General features: G+C 38.1%; 1 protein-coding gene across 10 annotated transcripts in view; it reads right to left on the bottom strand.

The window, feature by feature from the left end:
• FRYL (FRY like transcription coactivator) overlaps window positions 1-24,577 on the bottom strand; it is a 259,588-nt gene that overhangs the window by 69,768 nt on the left and 165,243 nt on the right. For all 10 annotated transcript variants that reach the window (XM_045079730.1, XM_045079728.1, XM_045079729.1 and 7 more), the window contains 13 exons: window positions 24,085-24,217; window positions 21,221-21,328; window positions 17,513-17,750; window positions 16,227-16,412; window positions 15,852-15,938; window positions 14,491-14,759; window positions 11,811-12,006; window positions 10,774-10,898; window positions 8,546-8,603; window positions 5,799-5,890; window positions 2,531-2,703; window positions 801-961; window positions 175-285 (listed from right to left, as the gene is read on the bottom strand). In XM_045079730.1, coding sequence (XP_044935665.1) covers window positions 175-285; window positions 801-961; window positions 2,531-2,703; window positions 5,799-5,890; window positions 8,546-8,603; window positions 10,774-10,898; window positions 11,811-12,006; window positions 14,491-14,759; window positions 15,852-15,938; window positions 16,227-16,412; window positions 17,513-17,750; window positions 21,221-21,328; window positions 24,085-24,217 — 1,937 coding nt within the window. The remainder of the gene's footprint in view (window positions 1-174; window positions 286-800; window positions 962-2,530; window positions 2,704-5,798; window positions 5,891-8,545; window positions 8,604-10,773; window positions 10,899-11,810; window positions 12,007-14,490; window positions 14,760-15,851; window positions 15,939-16,226; window positions 16,413-17,512; window positions 17,751-21,220; window positions 21,329-24,084; window positions 24,218-24,577) is intronic.

Consider the following 24,577-nt stretch of genomic DNA (forward strand, 5'->3'; position numbering starts at 1 on the left):
TGAGAATTAGACATTTCTTAAATTATTGCATCCTATTTAATTTTACAAAACACGCCTTCTGCATACAATTCTAACCTAATTTTAAAAAAAGACTTATTTTTAATGGGTCATACTATAATTCCAAATAAAGCAGTGCGGATTATTATGAAATCTTAAAGGAATCGTCATAATCACCTTTTTGTCCAGAGAGTCCAAAATGTTATCCAACCATTTGTACAAATAGCCATCTGATGAAAGTCCTACATTATCTGCAACAGGGCCACAACATAGTACAGCAGACATAGCCTTCAAACAATAATATTAGAATTACATTTAAAACATTTAAGAGGCTTTATGTTGGTTGCTTAATGCGAAGAGGCAGAATATTTTTATTCATGCTTATGTAGCCACAGTATCTTTAATTCTTTCCTTTACAAAGAAGAGTGTAATAGCGGTTTTCGAAACTAAATAATTTATGATGGGTAGTAAGTAAATACATGACACGAAATAAGGCATGAGCTTGGACAGTACTGGAAGAGAAGAGGAAGGAAAGACCAAGAAAAAGTACTTAAGTAGGAAAAAAGAGGCAATTCTCAGTTCTTTAAGAAAATGGCATTTAAGTTTTGGGTAGATTCTGTAACTTTTCTGCATCGTCTTTTATGTATTTAAAGAAGTGTACAGTATAAATATTCGAATACGGCAGGCAAATATTCTAAGGGTAGAAGAAATCCATCCTTTTTATATTACTAGACACTGAGAGACCAAAATATTTAACTGCACTCTTCACGGGAGAAAAAAGAAATTAGATTTCTAAGCAATACCTTTAGTGCACAGTACTGATGTCTGTTAATTTGCATATTTCTATCACTGTATCTGTCCAAGGGTGTAAACATGATGCTAAAGGGACCTGCCCAGTGACTGAACAGCATAAACAGACTGTGACGAAGGCTCTGTTGAGGGAAGATACTTCTTCTCTGGTGCACTGTGCATTAAAAACAAAACAAAACAAAACAAAAAAAAAAAACAGATGAGAAAATATTTATTTCCATTCCTTTTTATTTTAACATGCATGTCAAGTTATTTGGTACTGAGTACGTAACACTGCAAGAAAGCCAGCAAAGGTTTTCCTCTGAGCTTACCAAACACCTCCTCGGTGATGGCAATCATTGATGCACGTGCAGGACCAGCAAAGAGGGCCATGGTCTCTGACAGCATGTAGCTCAGCACGGTGAGAGATACAGGATCTCTGCAAGCAGGATTTCAAGGCAGGCGCAGGACTGCCCAGAGGCAGGCACAGAGCCGGGAGTCGGGCCCCTGCTTCTCCCCAGCTGCTGCTGGCTACATGGTAAGCTTGGCCGAGACATCAACAGGAACGCAAGTCTGGATCTTGGTTCATTGCCAAGACAAAGCTTTGGAATAGGTAAGCTGCTTCTGAGCTTTGTATGTTTTCAGCTGCACAGCTGTCTTTTTCAAAGAATCCTTACATGGAATCTTGATATACAGAACAGACAAAGGAGGGGCTGATCTACTTGAAGTAAGGCGGGAGACCCAGAGTCTAAACCCATTCTGCTGCCTCTTGGTCTGCCTCTTGGGCAGAAGAGAAACAACATTGTTTGAAAACCACTGATCGAGATGATCTCCAAGAATTCTTTCCACTTCAGAATTTTATCTACAAGTTCTCTGCATCAATCCTTGTTGAAGAAACTCAGCAGTACCTTAATGAACCAATCTGGAGGTTGTAGACAAATGTCTGGTAATGGACAAAATTATATCTTTATGCTAACTGAGCTTCAGATGAAGAAATCATTTCCCTCTGAAATTCAAAATAGGCCTCCTGCGCTTGAAATTAATGGACCTAAAGAAATGTTTACAGGCCTCTTTTATAAAATATAACCCATGCTCTCACTTAGAGAGTCAACTGTTTGCATGTTCTCTTAAAGGTAAAGTAATTCCTTTTCAGAAAGAAAAAGAAACATTTGCAATGACATTGTCTACCAAAGGCTACAGTCACATTTTATGTTTCATGCTTGTACACAATTTATGGCTTTTTAAAATGTAAGTGCATGTATCAATGTTCCTAGGGCCTAAACCAGGACGTGGCTTATAATAGGTACTGGAGTAACAGGAACATATACCTTAAAGGAATCAACCAGTAACACGGTATCCTTAGCAGACTTTGTAACTGTGGCTATGCCCTTCTTCCATCATTCAGCAGTACCTTGTTAATTCTCTGCTCAATTACCATTTGGGATATAATGGCTTTTTGCTCACTGCACCTCAAACAAGTTTGCCTAAAGAAGCTTCTTCTATTGATTTCTTAAATTTTTTGTTAGTGTCTTTATTATCATTAAAAATCGATGTGGTGTTGCTTTTTGATTTCTACTCGCAACACTAACTGAAAGTTAAACTCTTGACCACCCATGTTACGCTGACATATTTCCCACTATGTTCCCAAGCTGCTTTATCACCTTAGCCTGCAAACCCTCAGGGGAAGAGAGCACACGATGGTTCCTTAATAGTCGATAGTGTTTTAAGAAACTAGAAAGAGTACCTGGAACATTCTGGATGATATTCGCCACTAAGGCACTAAAATGGCATCGTATATCCTTCAGTGTGTCTGAGTCTTTTTCATTTTCTGCTTCCAGGAGTTGTCTAGTTAAATCTACATATTCCAATAAAGTGTTGTTGAGGAAATGTGTTTCATTATCAAGGCCACCACTTGCACTGAAAATATTGGGGGAAAAAAAAAAGAAAATTGATTTTAATTATAATACAAATCAAAATAAATTGCTAGTAATCAAAATCAAAATAATATACAGTTGACCCTTGAACAATGTCAGGGTTAGGGAGACCTACCCCCACCACCCCAGGCAAAAATCTTCATGTAACTTTTGACTCTGCAAAACAGCTATTAATAGCCCACTGTTGGCTGGAAACTTTACCGATAGCAGAAACTTGTCGATTACCATATATTTTATATGTCATATGTAATATATACTATATTCTTGGAATGAAGCAAGCTAGAGAAAAGAAAGTATTGAGAAAAATCACAAGAGGAAATACATTTATAGTATTGTGCTGTTACAACCCTCATACAAGTGGACCTATGCAGCTCAAATCCACGTTCAAAGGTGAACTGTATATCAAACTTGGCAAGATCATGGTAGTGTGCAACTTAATATATAAAAATTAAATGAACATGATTTGGCTTCCAAATACAAAATAGATGGTGCTTCTCAATCAAGAAACTGCTACTTCAAGTTATATTATTCAATACCATATCTACCTTTAATCAACTCTTCTGAGTGCTGAATGTTATTCCCTCTGGCAAAATATATAGCTTTTCAAAATAAGGAAATAAGGAGGCATATGGGAAAGGGAGGATCAATTTAGAAGGGTGGAAAGAGGAGGGGTGGCTGGGTGGCTCAGCTGGTTAAGTGGCCAACTCTTGATCTCAGCTCAGGTCTTGATTTCAGGGTTGTGAGTTCAAGCCCCATAGTGGGCTCCACACTGGGGGCGGAACTTACTTTAAAAAAAGGGGTGGGGGTAGAAAGAAGAAAGACTAGGTCTATATATTCTCAGAGCTGCCATGCAAATTCATATTATGCCTTTAGTACAAGCAATCAAATATCCATTAGGTACCTATTCTCAGCAAGATTCTAGCATAGGGAGTACCGAGGATACAAAAATTTAAGAGAATTCAAGAAAGAGTGCTGATTTTCAAGTCTTCTATCTAACACCTAAGGAGTTGCCTCAAAACTCTCTGTAGTAATTTTCTGAGGTAAGAGTCCTGAGCCTGGAAACCACAGATTGAAAGGGGGTCATTGGGTTAGTAAGAAGTTTTAGATTCCAGTCTTGTTCCCACACTTATTAAGGATTTGACCAGCAGCTACTTCAGAGCATTTTAGTGAGAATATAAATTAGTTACTATATAATAAAGGATAAGTAAACTATAAATGCTATATAAATGATTGGCTATTACATTTACATTTATTTTCATCGGTTTTTCATTGCTATATTTGAAAAGTACTTCTAAAATAATGTGGTTTTAAAAGTAAAAATAGGAATGCCTGGGTGGCTCAGTCGGTTAATGATTCCAGGGGCCTGGGATCGAGTCCCTCCCTGGGTTCCTTGCAGGGAGCCTGCTTCTCCCTCCGCCTGTAGCTCTCCCTGCTTGTGCATGCCCCCTCTCTCTCTCTCTGACAAATAAATAAAATCTTTAAAAAATAAAAAGTTAAAAAAAGGGTAAAAATAATTTTTTAGGAGTTGTGGCCATGAAAAGAAAAGTAAGGAGTCACAATGGTACTACAATGTATTAAAAATACCAGTCTACAACAAAAATATGTTGAGTAAATTCAAAATGAAATGTTATTCTTCATTCCTTAAAGGAATGTTTTTAATTTCTGAGTTGTGATTTACTACTGGATGGGAAACCAATTTAACAGATTGCAACCTGACTCAGAAAAAAAACATTCATTCATTTAACAACTATTCATTGAATCCCTCCTACGCATGAGGCATATCAGATCGGCTGGGTGAACAAAGCCAAGATCCCTGCCTTCTTGGCCTCTAGAATTCATTTTTTTTTCCTTAATCAAGGAAATAAAAAGTCCATAGTACTAACAGCCTTACAGGATTACTTTCTCTTAAAAAAAAACAAAACCAAAAACAAAACATGTAACCGTGTTCAAAACCATTACTGCTCAATAGTGACTACAGCTTTTGTAAATTTTAAATATACCAATATCCAGCAGTTTCCCCAAATAGTGCCAAAGATTCTTCATTCACTAACACTACATTGAAAGCAACAAAACAGAAAGAAAAAAAAAGATACAGAGACACATTAGATTGTTGATTTTTTTTGCATTAAGTCCAGTATGTTTCAAATTCTCTTTTCCTAACTTCCACTGTTTTATTTTTGTGGAGGACAAAAAGAAAAAAAAAAAAAAGAATGCTGTTTCTTTTTTTCTTTCTTTTCATTTATTATAAAAGAAAAGGTAAGTCAGTGATCTAAATTCTCTTTAATTAAAGCTCAATATTGAAAGCACTCATCAAAAGCATTTGATGCTAACTATGGAAGGTATGAGGTACACTAAGAAATAATCAGGACAAATGCCAAAGTCACAATACGGCACTAGCTTATGAAAATTCTTTTTCCCTCAAGATCTCTGTTCAGTTTTCAGTTACCTTTTTTGGGAGATGATCAGATCTCTCTTTTTTTTTTTTCCTTCTTCACTTGTCAGGCAACACGGTTACCCTTCCAAAGTCAATGGAATTTTCCTGGTCTTAGTGTCCGCATACATGCCTTTATTCTAGCAATAACTCTAGGTTTTATGTTTTCATTGGTGAAGCGTGGTAAGTTATGAATTACGATTTATGCTCATGGGTTTTGGAGAGATTAAGAGTTGACTGGAATAAATTTATAAACCTTATAGCGAGCATTTAGCCTTTATATATATGATTTTACAATCCAAAAGAAATAGATTTTTAAAATAAGATAAGAAATCGTTAAGTTAGTCACCAAAAAAGGCCACTGTCCACTTGCCTGACTTACTAGATTCCTGCAAATATCAAAAATCCTAGGAACATTATAGCTGATTTTTGCCCAAAGCAATCTGGTACTAGTGGTGGATTTTTTTCAATACAGTTTTTAGCCACTAGTTAATGTATTGGCTGCATCTTCTGTAAATAATGTTCACAGGGTAGAAGTTTTTTGTTGTTGCTGCAAAGCTGTTTTTGTTTTTATATATTTCATAAGAGAAAAAAATATGTTCCCTAATCATTCCAAAGTTTTAAAAAAGTCAAAATCCAATACTGACCTGTGACTAATGACACCAGCATCTGCCAACAGTTCAAATATTCGTACCAGTTGTACTCGTAAAATATCTCGACGCCTGCGCCGTTTCATATTCTATTCCAAAGACAGAAAGACATTCAGTAAACATCCTTCAGAGAAGTTGCTAGAAAACTTTTCTGTATAACTTGGGAAGAATAATGTGTAATGCACACTTCGATCACTCTACTGGCTACTGAATCAGAGATACATTTGAGTAGTTTGAAATTAATGAGCCAAATTAAATCACATGATATTTTATGCGGCAACACTCCTTTTGTGGGGAGAAAATAAAATCCTATAGATCTCAGTTACTTTCAGGTGATTTGCTAATCTGGTAACTTAGAAGCACTGAAGCAGTCAGTAAACTGTTCCCACTGCATGGTCAAGAATCCCTAAGATATTCCCCAAAATATAACAATAGGACAGGGAAAAGAACACAAAGGGGAATGAAGAAACCCCACAGATTTTGCTCACGCCGAAGTTCTCCACTCAAAAGTTAATTCTGACACAGAAACTAAATGCAGAAGAAAAAAATTTCCCTGATCATTACGGTCTGAATAAATCGGTCTTACTAGCACCGAAGGACTAATGGTTAGCACATTTAGCTGTCACATCTCCCCCGTATTCTGTGGGAACCCGTGTAGTTGGAAGAGACAGATTTGCTCTACCACTTCCTTCTACTGTTCATTACATCACTGGGAGGTGATTTTCACAATACAGAGCAACAATGCAGTTTCCTGCCTTTTAGAGCAGACCAATTTGCTGATGACCAGCTCGTTACATTTCCTATTTCTTATCGCTCTTTATAAAGTTTACAGCCATTTGTACTGCACAGGATAGTTTCTAAGCAGTCTTTGACGATCTCTGCGAAGTTTTAGTTGACTTGTTTACACTCTGTCATTACAGAAAGATCGTGAGTCTGAAGCATTCAAAATCAATCTTACATTCCAGGTACAACACTGAGCTAACCCACTCACTTGCTAGGAGGACTTCTTCCCCCTGAAATTCTGAAGTATAAACATTGCTACTTAATTTTGTTGCCAATTCCAAGTCCCTCTAATGAATCATCCTACACTGTAACCAACATGATCATTCTGAAACAAAAGCCCAATCAATTAATATCACTACTCCACAGGGCTGAATTAAAGAAAGGAACTGAAGGCTTACAGATGCCATCTTAAAGTTTCTAAAAGGGCGGTTCTTGTCACCATGTCCTTCTCCTGCTTTAATTCCTCTGGGACATCACTAGCAGTGGCTCTCAGTCTCCTACACCAGGTTCATCTACGGTGCTTTTTAAAAGATTTCTGAGCTCTGTTCCAGGGAATCTCACTCAATAGGCCCAGGAATCTATAATGTGGAGGAACTCCTCCAGGCAGTTCTAATGCTCTAGCCATATGGTGCTCAGTGGTCTGCAGGATAATGCAGGATAAAACTGAGACCAGGAGTCCCTGATGAGATAGTTCTTGTCTTGCTTTGCAGCCTAAATCAATCATCAATCACTTTCTCCATCAAAAGAATCTGCAACGTCCACATTCTTTTTATAAAGTTTGCAAATGCCATCTCCCTGCCTAGAATGTCTTTCTCATGCTCGTCCACTGGGGAACATGCTTCAAACTTCTCCTCAAATATTGGTGCTTCAGACCTACTTTTCCTCGAAAGGTAGAGCCAGAGGCTTTCTTCTCTGCGGTTTGAGCAACCTCTTATCTGTGATTTCATTCCAGTGTGTTATTTAATATGCTGTCATAATTATGGTTCATGTATCTACCTGTCCCTACCAGACCTGTGGTTTCTAAAAGTTGCAGATTTTTAGATTTAGGGACATAGACCTGGGATTGGCAGACTACAACCCTCAGCCAACCCTAGCCCACTGTTGCCTAAAAAAAAAAATTGGGGGGGTGGGGACGCCTGGGTGGCTCAGTGGGTTAAAGCCTCTGCCTTCAGCCCAGGTCATGATCTCAGAGTCTTGGGATTGAGCCCCCCATCGGGAATCTCTGCTCAGCAGGGAGCCTGCTTCCTCCTCTCTCTCTCTTTCTCTCTGCCTGCTTCTCTGCCTACTTGTGATCTCTGTCTGTTAAATAAATAAATAAAATCTTAAAAAAAAATAAAAAATAAATTAAAAAATAAAATTAAAAAAAAAAATTGGTGGTGGGGGGGATATAGCCATGCCCCTTTGTTTCATTGTCTAGAGCAGACTGAGTAATTGCAACAGAGACAGCAGGGCCCGAAGAGGTGAAAATATTTACTATCTGGCCATTTAGAGAAAAGCTTTGCTGACCCCAATCTAGACTCTGACTGGGCCCACTTGAGTTAGAGCAATTTAATATGTTTTCTAGAATGAGTTTCTGCGTAAGATCTTCTGTGAGGGGGTAGGGAAGAATTCTGTATATTTAAAAAATGTTCAGGAGCACCATGCTTGGGTGTCTCAGTCAGTTTAGTGCTGACTCTTGATTTCAGCTCAGGTTATGATCTCAGGGTCATGAGATCAAGCCCCACCATGGGCGTGGAGCCTGCTCAAGCTTCTCTCTACCCCTCCCCCATAGCCCCTCCCCACCCCTGCAGGTTCTCTTAAAAAAAAAAAGAAAGAAAGAAAGAAAGAAAGGGTTGAAGACTGCATCAGACCATCTTTTATGTATCTACTTCTCAATGGCTAACTTTTGGTATAATGTAGGGAACACAGAAGACAAACAAGTATCTGCCAAATATATATTTAATGAGGAAAACTACATTTACCTCTGGCCTTCTTTCGAGTGCTTCTTTAATTATGGGATGTAATTCCTCTATTAGTTCCCTAGAAGAAAAATTATACACATTGTTAAATAATGGCTGAACAGATATAATCTGATGCACAAATATGTAAATACTCATCTAATGACACGCAGTAAAGTGTTAATCCCAGTTCTACTGCTTTAACACAGTCCTCACTGTTTTGGTTACAGAAGAACACGTGCACACTGTAGACCACTGGGAAAGCAGAAAAGATGGTACAGGCCACCTATTCTAACTTGCGGAGGTAAATAACGTCAACACTGGTGTTCCATCATTTTGCAGCCCAGGGGTACTTTACATAGTCGAAGCCCTAGCAGGTATGAGAAGACATCCTTTCTTCCTCCAACACCAGCATAATGACATCCACGTGCCCTTAGTTAACTCACAATATCCTACCACATGGGATACCATATGGGAGAACACATTATCCCAACACTATGGGACACCATAGTTTTTCTAAACATTTTCATTTATTACTGGTTCATTAAATTTCACCTAAATTTTTAAAAAGATTTTATTTTTAAGTAATCGCTGTACCTAACTTGGGACTCAAACTCACAATCTCAAGATCGAGAGTCAAATGCTCTACTGACTCAGCCAGCCGGGTGCTCCAATTTTTTCTAATTTTTATTATTATAAATACTGCCTCAGTGAACATCTTTGTTTTCATTTCTGATGATCTCCTTAGGATTAATTCTTACAAATGCAGTTGATGAGTCAAAGGGCATGAACTTCATGAAAATGATAATCTCATCTTTGCTTATAATCTGATTTTAAATTGAATATGTGCTCATTATAGATGTAGATCGTAGATGATGGGAAAAAGAAAAAAATAAAACGCATCCACTATTTTATCGTCTATAAAACTACTGCAGACTTTAATGTATTTGCCTCTGGATTGTTTCTGTTTATGAGAATTTGTTTTTTTAAGAAGCTGAGATCATTTTTCCAACCCATTTTTTTTTTTGCTCTTAGCAAAATACTGTACTTTTTTGTCATAAAATAATCTTTCAAAACCTCATTTATGATGAATGCCATCCCACAAATATAGACCTATTACCTCTGTTGTACATGATATCTCAGAGATAAAATATCAAACAAACATCACCTTAGATCAATAGAGGATAATCTCAAAAGAATAAATACAAGGCCCAGCAGGCAACAATAAAGCAGAAACTCATGCAAAAAGGAAGGATTTACTTTGTCAAGATAAAGAACATCAAAGATGATATAAAAAATATTTCTTTTAAAAATAATCCAATTCTTGCTGCATGAAATAAGTCAATCAGAGAAAGACAATTATCATATGATCTCCTTGATATAAGGAATCTGAAAGGTAAAGTGGGTGGCTTTGGGGGTAGGGAAGGAAAAAATGAAACAAGATGGGATCGGAAGGGAGAAAGACCATAAGAGACTCTTAATCTCACAAAACAAACTGAGGGGGACGCCTGGGTGGCTCAGACAGTTAAGTATCTGCCTTCGGCTCAGGTCATGATCCCAGAGTCCTGGGATCAAGTCTCGCATTGGGTTCCCTTGCTCAGGGAAGAGTCTGCCTCTCCCTCTCCCTCTGCCTCTTCCCCTGCATGTGCTCTCTCTCTCTCCCAAATGAATAAATAAAATATCTAAAAACAAAAAAACACAAACTGAGGGTTCCTGGGGGAAGGGGGGGTAGGGAGAGGGTGGTTGGGTTATGGGCACTGGGGAGGGTATGTGCTATGGTGAGTGCTGTGAAATGTGTAAGCCTGATGATTCACAGACCTGTACCCCCTGGGGCTAATGATACATTATATGTTAATTTTAAAAAAGTGAAAAAAATCTAATTCTTTTGAACAAGAAAAGGAAAAACTATAGTTTCAACCAGTAGACCAAAACTATAAAATAGACGTGTCAATAGGTAGGGAAATATTAAAAATTTACGTGGCATTTTATCATTTTTAGAACACATTTATATACAGTATACATGAGATTTCATAGTAATCCTGTAAAGAACACTGGGGAAATCTCATTTGCTCAGTCAAAATGAAGGAAAAAAGGATCTAAGAAATTAAATGACTCGTTTAATGTTACATGGTTAGTTAACTGGTAAACATCAGGACTGATATGAACCGTCCTGATTGTAAGGACTCTATCTCACCTCTCCAGTAGCACATTGACTATTTTAGTGTATAGAGAAAACATATGAAGGTAATTACCTAAAAGCTCCTGGGTTGGTCCTGCCAAGACCTAGAACAAGGGATTCTGTGATTTCCATGCTCTCAGAGCGCATCATTGGAACTACATGCTTAAACAGGGATGAAGGAGATGGGATGCCAATAATCTGGAAAAAAAAAATGTATTTATAGCAGCCATTAATGACAGTACATCCAACTAAATAACTTGGCATTTCATTAATACTTCATCAAGGGCAACGGAGAGATGAAATTTTACTGTGAGTGGAACTGCAAAATTCACCTGTGGTGTACATAATCTAAGAACATTAAATGATTTGTCCAAAGGTTCACTCTAAGTTCACGGAAAGAATTTGGGCTCTGTGGGTTTCTTAATTTCTTACAGATACTTACCATTACATAATAGGCTCACTTCCTCTGTAGGAGGATATTCTGATATTCTATGTCTTTTGATCCGTGAAAGTGAATTAAACAAAATTATTTCCAAGTCATTGGTGTTAAAGTAAGACACTCAGATCTTACTCAGGTTTCTAAATTTTCTTCAACCATCTCACAATATTTTGTGTCACATCATGAAGACTACAGAACTGTTCTTACCAAGTATCACATATCACTGCACAATTTAGGGAAAGTCAACAAAGGTATTTAATTATTTAAATGATTTCTTTTATATTGTGAGAACTACAGGAAACCAAGTGAGCAACAGTGGGGGTGAAAATTGCTTTAAAAATATTATGATGAATTTAATGAGCATGATCATCTTTTCACCAAAGAGAAACGATATACATATATATAGTTTTATACAGTTTTTTATTACATATATTCCTGGTTGGAATCAATTATACACACACACACACACAAATACACATGAACATACACACACATACATATAAAACGGATTCCAACCAGGAATCCATAGTAATGGGACTCCTTGAGCTATTTTCATCATTCGGACAAGTAATACACTTTTCAACCACATTACTTTACTGTCCTGGAAAAGAAATCTGAAAACATTACTTTGTGGGGCCCTTCAGATTCAGTGGCGGATGGGGAAAGCTTACTTTGGAATCAATGCTGTAGCCGCTGTCAGGGGTGGATGCCAGCGTCTCGGGCGGGGAACACCTCACAGACCCCGTGGATGCGGAAGAGGACGTGGACGATGCCGCACTGCAGCAAAGCAGCAGGTAGTTCCTCCACAGGCCGATGTAGGAGTCGCTGCTGGTGGTGGTGTTGACCTTCTTGGCATTGATGGGGCTACTGGGGGAAGAAGAAGAAGAGAAACAGGGAGCTGTAAATAATTCAACGTGTTTTGAAGATTTTTTTTTTTTTAAACTAAAGCTAAATTCTATCAATTTAGGAAAGATGGTTAATAAAGTTTTATTACTAACCACTAAGTCTCTGTGGGATGGTATAAGATATGACTATCTGACTGAAAATTTAAATACATCATAGGATCATTTTAACATAATCTACTGTTCTTGTGATCAAAGTTATTATTTTTATCAGGCCACATTTTATAACTTATTACACACGCTCAGTGTTAAAAAAAAAAACTGGGAAAACAAAATGAAAATCACCTTTAGTTCCACGTCAATATAAGCACTGTATATTCTTTCATACATCTTCAATTCAAATACATACATATATATAAATAAATGAATATATCTCCCTTAACTTATAAAAGCTGAATAGTACAGTTGGTTTTCACATTTATTTAGTGTGTGCTTTAAACATCTCCCATTAAATGAATATACTTCTCTGACATCATTTTTGATGGCTGTATGCTATATTATTATAAAAATTATCAGGATTTATTGTCCAAATTTTCATTATCGGACATTTTAGCTAACAGCAATTTTCCCCTATAATACACAGCACTATACATTTGAATATATGCTTAATTGCAATAAAAGTTTTTTCTTGGGTAAACTCTTGAAATTGAAATTGTGACATCAAAAGGACAGCTACACTTTTAAGGCTTCTGTCAAATTTCTGTCTTCAAACATCAGACCAATAAAATATATTGGCACAATTCTATAAATTTTTCTAATTACCAAAATGCTGGTGGGATTAAGGACTCAGAGCAAAAAAAGCAGAAAGATACTAATACATTGTCCTTGGCTTCAAGACATTCATAAATTAAGATAAGCAAAGCAATATACCACTTTGTTAACTCACCAACAGTGTTTTACTATTTTAGAAAATATTATGATGGCAGTAAAACAAAACAAACTCTGTAAAAAAAATCTCTACCATCATGTGTGTCGGGGAAGATACACAATACAGAATAAATAAAACAATGTCAGATGGTGCCCAGTGTGATAATGAACAACAAAAGAGACAGAGAATGGTAGTAGGAGAGGGGCTTCCAATTTAAAATATGGCAATTAGGGGAGACCCAATGAGATAAAGTCATAAAGGTTATTTACGCAAGGTGGCAGGTGCCAATTTTCACTAAAAAAAAAAAAAAAAAAAAAAAAAAAAAAAAAAATCTAATACACAATTCCTGAGAACATACACAGATATAAATAGTAAGTGTATACACATATTGAAATAGCAAAAATATCTATATTCAGGTCCAAAAGAAGGAATGACTACTCTGGGTCGGAGATGTAGAAGAAAGCTTTAAAAATAAGGTGTAATTTGAGCTACATCAGATATCAACACATAGAACACAGAGAAGACAAAAAGCATTCTAGGTTCATGTGAATAAAAACTCAAGAGACTAGAACTGTAGACCCACGCAGTGAACGCTGAGAAGTTTTTTTTTTTTGTTCTAACATAAGAGCACATAGGTAGCCATGACCGAAAGTAAGGAAAAATGTATAGACTGGAACCAAGTTCGGAGAGCCTTTCATGTGAGCCTAAGGTGTTGAGTTTGGGTGTTGGGTTTACATGGCAACGTCTATGATGAGAGGACTCCTTCTATGCCATCTGATGAATGGTGTACTGGATCAAATGAAACCAGGAACTCAAATTCAGGTTCAAAAATTCTCTGTTCTATTTAAGAGCAAGAAGAAATTAACTGATGAAGCAGTTACCTCCACACTTTATCACACCATCAGTTACTCCAAATTTTTACCCTTAGCCTCCAAATGGAAGTTCAATGCCATTGTCACTGCCTATCAGCAGATGGCCTTCCTCTTGATGTCATCAGGAGAAGTCAGGTCCCTGAGACTTCACTTCACACCATTCATCTACAAACTTCCCTATATCCACATCGATCCTCCTCTTCCGACCCTTCCCTCCGTGTTCTTTCCTTCCACACGGATCCATCAGACACACACCATGTACCAAGCACTGTCCTAGTAAGTGAACTAACAATCTGGTGAGACTGAATGACATGAAAAGCACAAGGGATTATAAGACTACAGCCTTCACATCTTTCATCTCCCTCTTTAATACATCAGTCCAATTATGGCACGTCATTCATTTGTGAAATTTCCAACTTGTGTGACTTTTCAAATACATATTTATAAAAACGGACAGTCTACATATTTAAAAATGTACTTTTTTTTTTAAAGATTTTATTTATTTATTTGACAGAGATCCCAAGTAGGCAGAGAGGCAAGCAGAGAGAGAGAGGAGAAAGCAGGCTCCCTGCGGAGCAGAGAGCCCAATGCAGGGCTCCATCCCAGGACCCTGGGATCATGACCTGAGCCGAAGGCAGAGGCTTTAACCCACTGAGCCACCCGGGGTGCCCCTAAAAATGTACTTTAGATCAACCAGGAAATTACTTACTTTATATCAACTTGTGGGGACAACAACTGAAGTCTTGTGTATGCAAACATCCAAGCATAGCTCACAGCTGTACAGCAATGTTTGGGGAGGTTTTCCTGCTTTAAAAAACTGGAGAGGCTTATAATCCACGGGTCTTGGCCTTGGGTCACGTGTGCAAATATCCATATGTGGGAAGGACTGATCACATCGAACTGGTGGCTGATGGGAGAAGAGTTCCACTCTGCTAACGTCTGTAAATCTATCGAGCTAGGGCAGTACAGCAAAGTAGTCTACGGAGAGAAAAAAAAAAAAACAATGGGTTATCACACGTTTCGGTCATTTTCAAAATTCTGCCATATGAATTGTATTAAACTATACGTGGCCTACTGGTAGTTTCTGGAACAGAGGTTCTAAAACAGAGGTAATGATGAGGTCCGAAGTGGGTTTAAGGGAGTAGTGAATTCCTGAAATTGCACACACCATTTTTGTGTGTAGGTGTGTACATGTGCTTTTCTGGAGAGACATTTCACAGCTTTCATTAGTCTCAGAAGGCTCTATAGACCAAAAAGGGTGAAGAACTACAACTTACGTAATTCATATAGGAATAGGCAACTTCCGTGGGCATACTAACGCTGCCGGGAACTGAAAAAGGGACCATTAACTTCCTGCTGACATGCCTGAAATAGGCATTTGTGGAACAGACTGGAAAATGGGACTTCACAGAGGTACCTATTCTTACATATTTGTTCAACAATATTCTAAGCTCTTATACTGAAGAGATAAAGACTGACTTTCACAGCAAATTATGTGTCATTCGAACAACAACAAAAATAAATGGGGTCTGAAACTGAACAGAAACTCAATTCATACTCTATATCAAGTCAATAGATATTTACGAGACACCCGCTCTGAGGCAGGAAGGCAAGACTTCAGGCACTAGAAGAGAGTGCTTCATTATTCTTTTTGTTGGCATAAATCATAGTTAATATTCTAAAGCAGAATTCTTTAAATTGTACAGATTTATAATCATCACTTAGGTTTATAATTTTTTTTATTATCTCCCTCGGTTATATATTAAGTTGTGAGTTATAAGAGCCAAGTGTCACAGACAGAGAACAGAAACTTTGTCCCTGTATTTCAAAGGGGAAGAAAAAAACTTCAGGTAATCAAGTTGGAAAGGTATGTTTACATCCAATCTTGAAATCTTGATGTATGACCTTTTAAAGAAAAAAATCAACCCATTCTTAGTCAAATTACTTATGACTTGGACATAAAATACTTTCCAATGCATTAAAGTGGTAAAGGGAAATCAGAGATGTCTATCTGAAGTTCCAAGATTGAACAGCATTCAAGACTGAATAGAATGAAATCATTCTAGTTACCTGATCAGCCCCAGTGAGATGTATGAAGCTCTCGAGAATGGATGGGCTCAACCTGTCCATCACATCGATGGCTAGTTCATCATCACCCTAGAAAAAAGTATCATATGTCTAAAAAGATTTAGGAATGATTAAGAAAAGTAACCAAATCTAAGAAAACATAACAACATTCACGTTAGCGCTACTTGTAAAAATGGAATTGTACTAATGGAATTGAGGGCAGGTGGGCTAGTTTAAACCCTGTCAAAAAGACTTTGTTCGTTTGTTATGAAGGTAAGTTATAACCACACAGCAGCAAGGCAAAAGGCATAAGAATGAACAACAGGAGGGTTCTTAAGTACTTTCACTAGATAATTAAGCAATATACCTAAATCTTACCTTAGGTATTTCCAAAAGTGCAAACAGAGCCCTTATTTCTCTAAGGACACTGACGGCTAACCTTCTAGTGGCAGGTCGACTGCTACAGAGAATGACGAGTGCAAACCCTTCGACCACGTGGAATACATTGGAATACGGGCTCCTTTCCAGAGGAGGGGGATGTGAAGCTCCATTAGCCACACCATGCTTGAAAAATAAACAGAAATTAACAATAAAACAACAAAATATGTGTAGACGTTCTGGTGCAACCACTGATAAAGAGGAAAGCAAATTATCTCAATTACAGCAACAGGTCTGCCTCAGCTCAGGCAATTTAAATAATACTTAAGTTATCAAAATTTAACAGTATACACAGAGGAAAAGAAGCATTTAACTGGCAGCCTCTGAATTCTGTACTGAACTGCTAAAGTTCTCTGGCTACTTTGTAATCTTGGAGCTGACACTGTTAATGACTCGTGGTCTAACATTTATTTGTGGAAAATAAGGGGATTGAATTGGACCATTTGAAGTCAAAGTGTAGACCAGCAGCATGGCATCACCTAGAAGCTTGTAGAAAACAGAGATTCTTAGGCCCCTGGTGATTTCTTTATTTCCTTTTTTTTTTCTTTTAGATTTTATTTATTTATTTGAGATACAAAGCAAGAGAGAGGCAGAGGGACAAGGAGACTCCCCCCTGAGTAGGGAGCCCCATGCAGAGCTCGATCCTAGGACTCCAAGATCATGACCTGAGCCAAACGCAGACGCTTAACCAACTAGGCCCCTGAGGTGCCCAAACCCATGGTGATTTCTATGCTCAATGAAGGTTGAGAAGCTGGGCGGATTTGGATGATCCAACTCCAAAATTACAAGGTTCTAAGACAATATATTACATAAATCAATAATCTGAGAACCTTTCATTTAAACAAACAGACACACTGCATATGTGAAGCAGGGATTAGTGCCATGGGTAAAACAATCAAATAACTCAAATGGAATACTACCAAAAATTATTATTCTATCAGCTTTAAATATATTGGAAATAGCCTAAAGGTAAGCTAGGATGGCCTCCACTCTCTGTGTTCATTCAAAACTGTTACCAAAGGAAGAAGGTTGGAAAGGCTGGACACACAAACACTGTATTTAATATCTGAACTGCAGGAAGGTTCAGTTTAAGGGACTATGAATACTTCCAAAGTCAACAACACTAAGCCAATGTTCGGTTTTTGACAACGCAACATATATTAATGCCATTGCTGGGCATTTCCCACTGACCACGTACAAAGGGACCAGACAAAAGTATTCGGTACCTGGGAGTCCTGGTTTTTGTTATGCACTTGGGTTGCTTGTTTCCACTGGTTTATTAATTGTACCAACATCTTTACAGCATTATCAAGGAGCGTGGGATGGACATCAGTCACTTCCCGGACAATAAAATAAACAAATCCTGAAAGAACATCCTCCCGCCAATCTGGGAAGTCAAGCATTAGTGCCTGCAGGGTATTGAAAGCCAGAGCACGAAGTTCTTCATCCATATGAATGGTGAGCCTATCAAGAACAGAAGTCTATTAGCAAACCTCAAAACCTTCCCAGTTTTATCATGTAAAACTGAAAACTAGGAACCTAAAGAATTTGTCCTCTTTGTTGATTTCTAAGTCTGAAGATGGGAACCAGTGTTCCCCTGTCGAATATAGTCACCCCATGTTATTCTATATTCTCTTACTTAAATTCCCATATAAATCTATTAATAGTAGTTGGTACTTTTGTTGTAACTCAGATATGTTTGATCATAATTAAAATGCTGTACTTTTAAAAAATAGAGCTTGACATATCAGAATTACATTTTTTAACTTTTTATTAAAGACTTATAAAAATTTATTTATTTGATAGAGATTACAAGTAGGCAGAGAGGCAGGCAGAGAGAGAGGAGGAAGTAGGTTCCCTGCTGAGCAGAGAGCCCAATGCAGAGCTCGATCCCAGGACCCTGAGACCATGACCTGAGCCGAAGGCAGAGGTTTCAACCTACTGAGCCTCCCAGGCGCCCCCAGAATTATATTTTAAAGACGCTTTAGTCCTTGAAATGCTGTAGGTTATCTTGTTATCAGTCAAAAATTATATCCAGTCATATAATACCTTAGCCCTATCTCTCGGATGTTCAGTCCCTTATTATCACTGGAAAGAACATGATTTATCGGTCATTTTTTTCGTGCTGCTGCAGTTACAGTTAAATACAGGATGGCTGATTGTAAACAAGAAAATACAGTAAACCAAGATGAAAGCAATTCAACAGAAATCATTCTGAAGCGGGAGAGTAAATTTTAGAGTAACATCATAAATGGGGTATATGTAGGGGAAAAAATGGTGGAAAAAAAAAAAGTGCTGATCTAACACACAAGTCCCTAAAGAGACTGAGGAGAGGCTATACAAAATCACCCTTTAAAGATATCCAAGCAATAAGAGGACATGAAAGTAGTAGTAGCTAAAGGATTTTACCAGAACATAAAGCAGAGAATGATAAGAAAACCATAAAAGATGGTTGCAGTAGTGAAGCTACCAATATATAATCCTCCATGAGCAAGAGTTTCTGATTTGGGGCTGAAGAGGACTCCTTTAGTGACTGACCATCAGGACACCAGTCGTCAGAGTTAGGAAGAGCCTGAGGGAAGCAGCTAAGTAGGTCATATTAGACTACGCCACACCGACAGGCGGTGGCATTATCCTCACTGACAGAGGAGGGAAGCTGCGTGCTTTAAGTGGAAGGAGATGTCACGTCTTCGCCCTGCTGAACTCAGTTCTGGTCTTCACTAAGCCAACCTTCACCTGACAGGGAGATGGAAGAGAACATCTATTACAGCTCGACAGACTTGAAAGTAAGCCATGAACCCGGAGCAGCAGAAGTATCATCTGGGGCCAGGGTCAGGCTCTGTAGCCCAGTGTCCTGTCTCTGAGAGTAGCACCAAGGGAGATTCTGTCGAAGAAGAATGGCTGTCTCCATGATGCTCATTTTATTTTATTTAGTTTTTTTATATTTTTATTTATTTATTTTTATTTTTTTAAAAGATTTTAATTTATTTATTCGACAGACAGAGATCACAAGTAGGCAGAGAGGCAGGCAGAGAGAGAGGAGGATGTGGGGCTCGATCCCAAGACCCTGAGATCATGACCCGAGCCGAAGGCAGCGGCTTAACCCACTGAGCCACCCAGGCGCCCTCATGATGCTCATTTTAAAGATGATTTCAACCGCCCTCAAATCCCCAAATGTACACATGTCCACCTTACACCCATCTGTGTAACTCAGAATTTACACACAGGAGCTAACCACCCACTGCGTAGAGAACAACAATGCAGCTGGGCTAATTTAAGACAGAGGAATTAACTTTCCTTAGACATAGCATACAAGTCTGCATCTTTGTTTTGTTTACTTGCTTTCATTCAAAACAAAACAAAACAAAAAAAAAAAAACCCCAAGATTTAGAGATCACAACTCCAAATGGTAAGAATGAGGCACAAAATAGAAGAGACCCTAGAATGTTCCTTTCTGGTAAAGTAAATTAACTTGCAAATGAATCTCACAGGGGAAGGAAGCAAAGCAAGTGGCAAAGCTGTCACTCACTGACTGTTCAGATGTTTGTTCCCTTCACTGGGCCCCCCCAGTCCCTGCCCCTTAGAGACGCAGGTTCCTTTTGGTGAGGAAGGATCCCTTTTGGGATCCTTATCCACAAAGGTGTAGACGAGTTACCAAGGGTACGATCGTGTAAGAGATGTTTTCTGTTTTTTCCAAGCAATAACATTACAAATCATTAAACCTCCTTTCCTGCCCTAACACTGACATGAACTTTGTAACTCTTCAATCCAATTCACAGCAAAAATTAAGAGAGTGGAACGGGAGGAATTTAGCTCATGGTGCAAAGTTTCCGAGCGACTCCTTTCTCCCCTCATAACCCTGAACGGAGGAGAAGACAAATGCTGTTCTGTAGCTTGATGGCAACCTGCACGGGTTGAGGACAGGTTAGTGACGGGCGTGTGAAACGCTAGGTGTTTTTGAGGAGGACGTAAAAAGGGTTTCTGAAGAAGTCTTAGCTGTTCACAGTGAGTTTAACTTAAGGCTTAGCGATAAGTGCTTGGCAACCAGTAAACAGCTTTCAAAACAGTCAAGCACTCCTGCTCTGTGACGGCCATGATACTTGGCTTTTTTCATTTAGAGCAGAGGCCAGCAAATTATAGTTCAAGGGCCAAGGGCACCATGGGAACACGGACACGCCCTCTCCTTTACGGGCTGCCCAAGGCTGCTCCTGAGCCACTGGCAGAGATGAGTATGACCTGCAATCCTAAAATATTTCCCATTTCATCCTTCACAGAAAAATGTTTGCCAACCCCTTATCTACGGAATCCCTAAGTTCATCAACAAAGAAGCAGCTTTCAACAAACCTTCACCTCAGCTTGGAGTTAGTTTTGGGAGCAAGTATTCAAATTCGGTTGTCATGTTATTTCTTATTTTATAAAGCTATGAGAAGCCCAACAGAGGAAAGAGCAGCATAAACCCTACGGGCTCCGTGATGGGAGAAATAAGTGACCATGAGATCGGGACACCACCCTGGGTGTCAGAGGAGGGGATCCAGTGTTAGCCCAATAGTTAACTGCCTGCTGAGCAACACCTCGTATCTGTTAAGGAATAACATGTTATCTAAATTCCAAGAAATATACTAGATGGAAAAGGTGGAAAACAGAAAAACAGGATTTGTAGAGGAATCCAAAAGAACTTTAAAAAGTTAAAAATGAGTGGGGAGAATGTGTTTAACAAAACATGAAAGACAACATGGAAGTTTAGAAAGTATATCACATTTAAACAATGAATTCTGGAACACCAAAAAGAAATTTAAAAAAAAGAATGTATATCAATTAAAGAATTGAACATGTCTTTAGTACTCTGTTTATGAGAACAATAACGGGGTGTATTCGACATTTAAAGGGATTGAAAGAGGTAAAAAGTAACAGAGCAAAGAGTCATTCTCGTTTACCTTGCTAAGAGTTCAATGAGGTCAGTTCTGCTCATACCATCAGGAATCAGCCTTGGAATAGCAGCAATGCAAGTCCTGAACAAATCAATTTTGGGTTTTCTTTCCCCTCTGAAAAATATATAACAGGATTTAGTAAGTTTACTACATGTGCTAGACAACGAAAGCAAAGCTGGAAAAATAATTAGAGAAAATAGAGGAGTCTCCTCCCCCTAAAGAAGTTTAATGTATTTAATATAAAAAGAACTCATGCAAATCCAGTAAACAGTCATCAGTTTACAAGCCGACAAAAGAATAAAGAGATAATTCAGGAAAGAAAACACTAGCAAGCAAAAAAGATTTTCAGTAATTAGAAAGCCGCAGGAACTATTATGTTTAAACAATAAATAGTATTTAATTATTTAGAATACAATTACTTTAAATTAAAAATAAAATATAATTTAATCAATATCTAACCTTTAATAAAGTATATTTAATTATTAAATCATAGGAAATACAATTGATATTATTAAATAACAAAACACTGGGTATTTTAGGAACATATAAAACTAACAAAATTTAATATTTAATGTATAATATTTAATATTATAATTAATATGTATAATTAGTATGTATGTATAGTTATGTATAATTATGTATATATATACACACATATACATACATATAGTATATGTATAATTAACAGGGTCTTAAAGACATTCTCACATTCCACTGTTGGTACTGTCTATTCTCTTTTTATTTTACTTTAGAATATACACAAATACACACAAATATAGATACTTACATTTTTATCTAATTAAATGTCAGTTCTGAAAACCCTGGTTCCTTCAGAGGCTCAATACAATTTATTTCTACTATATTTTCTTCTGGTTATTCAATGATTTCTAAAATTTTATTTTAAATATCTTCTTAATGCACTGGTTTTTGTTTTTATTTTGGTCTGTATTTCAAGGTGAGGATTTTAGTTTATTTTATCCAAATTGTTCTTGAAGTGGCCTAAAATCCTCTCAGGTAGAAAAGAATTTGGATGTTCTCAGCATTTTGGGTGAGTATTCGTTACTGTGGCAAAAGCCTTGCTAGCCTACTTTTAAACATTTTATATAGTCCACCTTCTCTTTAAATGGTTCCAATATGCATGAATTCCAGTTACAACAATTCAGTTGAGTACTACCTGTTTCCCTGCTAGCTCTACAGCCCACAAAGCACTATGTAAGTAACAGATGTGCATCGTAATCCCTGATGAATCGTGTTACTTTTAAGTTTTATTTATTTAAGTAATCTCTATATCCAACACAGGTCTTGAACTCATGACCTGGAGAACAACAGTCGCATGCTCTTCCGATGGAGCCAGCCAGGGGACCCAGACATGTCCAAGTCTGTTGTGACTGGTCACTGCACACTTGTTACTCCTTCACACAGACAGCAAAGCAGGTAACTATGCTGCTTCCTTGTCTCCAGGGATAACACAGGTGACGTTTTACAAGCATGGATCATCAGAAGAGGAAACTGGCCAACAAGGACGCAAGCGCAGCAGAGAAAGGAAAAGTGGTTTCACTAGAGGTGAAATTGGAACCAAACATGAATGGCATTACAGAGGGGACAGCTGGCAGGGAGTGTGCAGGCTGCTGTGTTTGCAGACCCCACGTGTATAGCCAGAGGAAGCTAGTGAGGGCCAACTTGGTCACACGGTGAGGAAGGTGGCTGTGATGAAGAGGACAGAGACTTTCCAGGGAAAGGAATGCAGAGGGGACAAACGTCAACACCGGATAAGTTCTCAGAGATGTTAGCACATGCCAGTATATAATAACTCTACATTAACTAAATTGATAGATCAAATATCCAGTTTGGTGCTCTAAAACCTATAATGCAGATATTAATATCTAAAAAAAAAAATCTCTTATTACAGGATACATAGATACTTACTAGCAAATACAAGTTATTGTCGTATAGCAATAACAAAAAAAGATGCTGGGATGATAAGCAGCAACAAGCCACGGGGGTGGGGGGTGGCAGGGGGCTGACGTAGAGTTTCAAGAAAACGACTCATATTATTCCTCTCTTGTACCTCTTGTTACTGGGAGATTTTTAGGTTTTCTTTTTTGTTGGGATTCTGGAAACAAGAGTATGTGTTTGACTTACTAAACCATCCACATCCACACATGTCAAGGGTAACCAGGATTTATCTATCGGTCATGGAACAAGTATAGGGCCTTGTCACTGACAATGACATTGAGATCCAGGAGGACTTTTGTTCTCTCAACTCCTTTGATAGCACTTTATTTATTTATTTATTTATTTATTTATAAGATACTTTATTTATTTATTTGACAGACGGAGATCACAAGTAGGCAGAGAGAGGGGGGAAGCAGGCTCCCCACTGCGCAGAGAGCCCGATGCGGGGCTCGATCCCAGGATCCTGGGATCATGACCTGAGCCAAAGGCAGAGGCTTTAACCCACTGAGCCACTCAGGTGCCCCTCACTTTATTTATTTGATTTTTTAAAAAGATTTTATTTATTTATTTGAAACAGAGAGAGAGAGTGAGAGAGGGAACAGAAGCAGAGGGAGTGGGAGAAGGAGAAGCAGTCTTCCCGCCGAGCAGAGACCCCGACGTGTGGCTCGATCCCAGGACCCTGGGATCATGACCTGAACCGAAGGCAGATGCTTAATGACTGAGCCACCCAGGTGCCCCCTGACAGCATTTTAAAGAATAAAACTGAGCAGGTGGAAGGAATCACTTTATTAAGAAGTGCAGCAGATGGCAATATGGGGCAACTCCAGAGGAGAAAGAAAGGAAGCAAGAATGAACCATAGCTACCTTTTTAAGAAAACTGAAATAGCAATGAAGAGATATAGTGAACTACATACGTGATCATGTCTTCGGGCTCCTTATTGGACATCTGTACACTGGTCATACACATCGGTCTCCCAACTTCTTTGTCCAAATGTCTGAGAATGCTATCTAATGCTTTTCGTACTTGAGGATAGTACACTGACATTCCTAGGGAAAACAGCCTCGTGGTTATAAAATGTCAGAAATTACATAAAGAACAGCCGTAGTTACTTTCCATAAAAAAAAAGAGCCTATCTTTCAAGGACATCAGCTATTGTTGGCACCAAGGAAGGAATGTTCATTGTGCTACGCTCTTCTCCCTAATGATCAGCTTCAGTATATTGAAGAAAATGTGTACAACTCATGCACAGAACTAAAATTACTTGGAAAGAAGTACAAAATGCAGTGGATAGTACCATGTAAGAAAATAATGACTGAATTGGAAGACTCTTAATACAAAACCTTGGAGGTATTATCAAAATTGTATTCACTTTCTGTATCACTCTATACTGGAATAACCACATTAGA

Source organism: Mustela putorius, unplaced genomic scaffold (assembly GCF_011764305.1).
Source record: "Mustela putorius furo isolate JIRA1106 unplaced genomic scaffold, ASM1176430v1.1 tig00000430_pilon_pilon_pilon, whole genome shotgun sequence".
In the NCBI taxonomy this organism is placed as follows: Eukaryota; Metazoa; Chordata; class Mammalia; order Carnivora; family Mustelidae; genus Mustela; species Mustela putorius.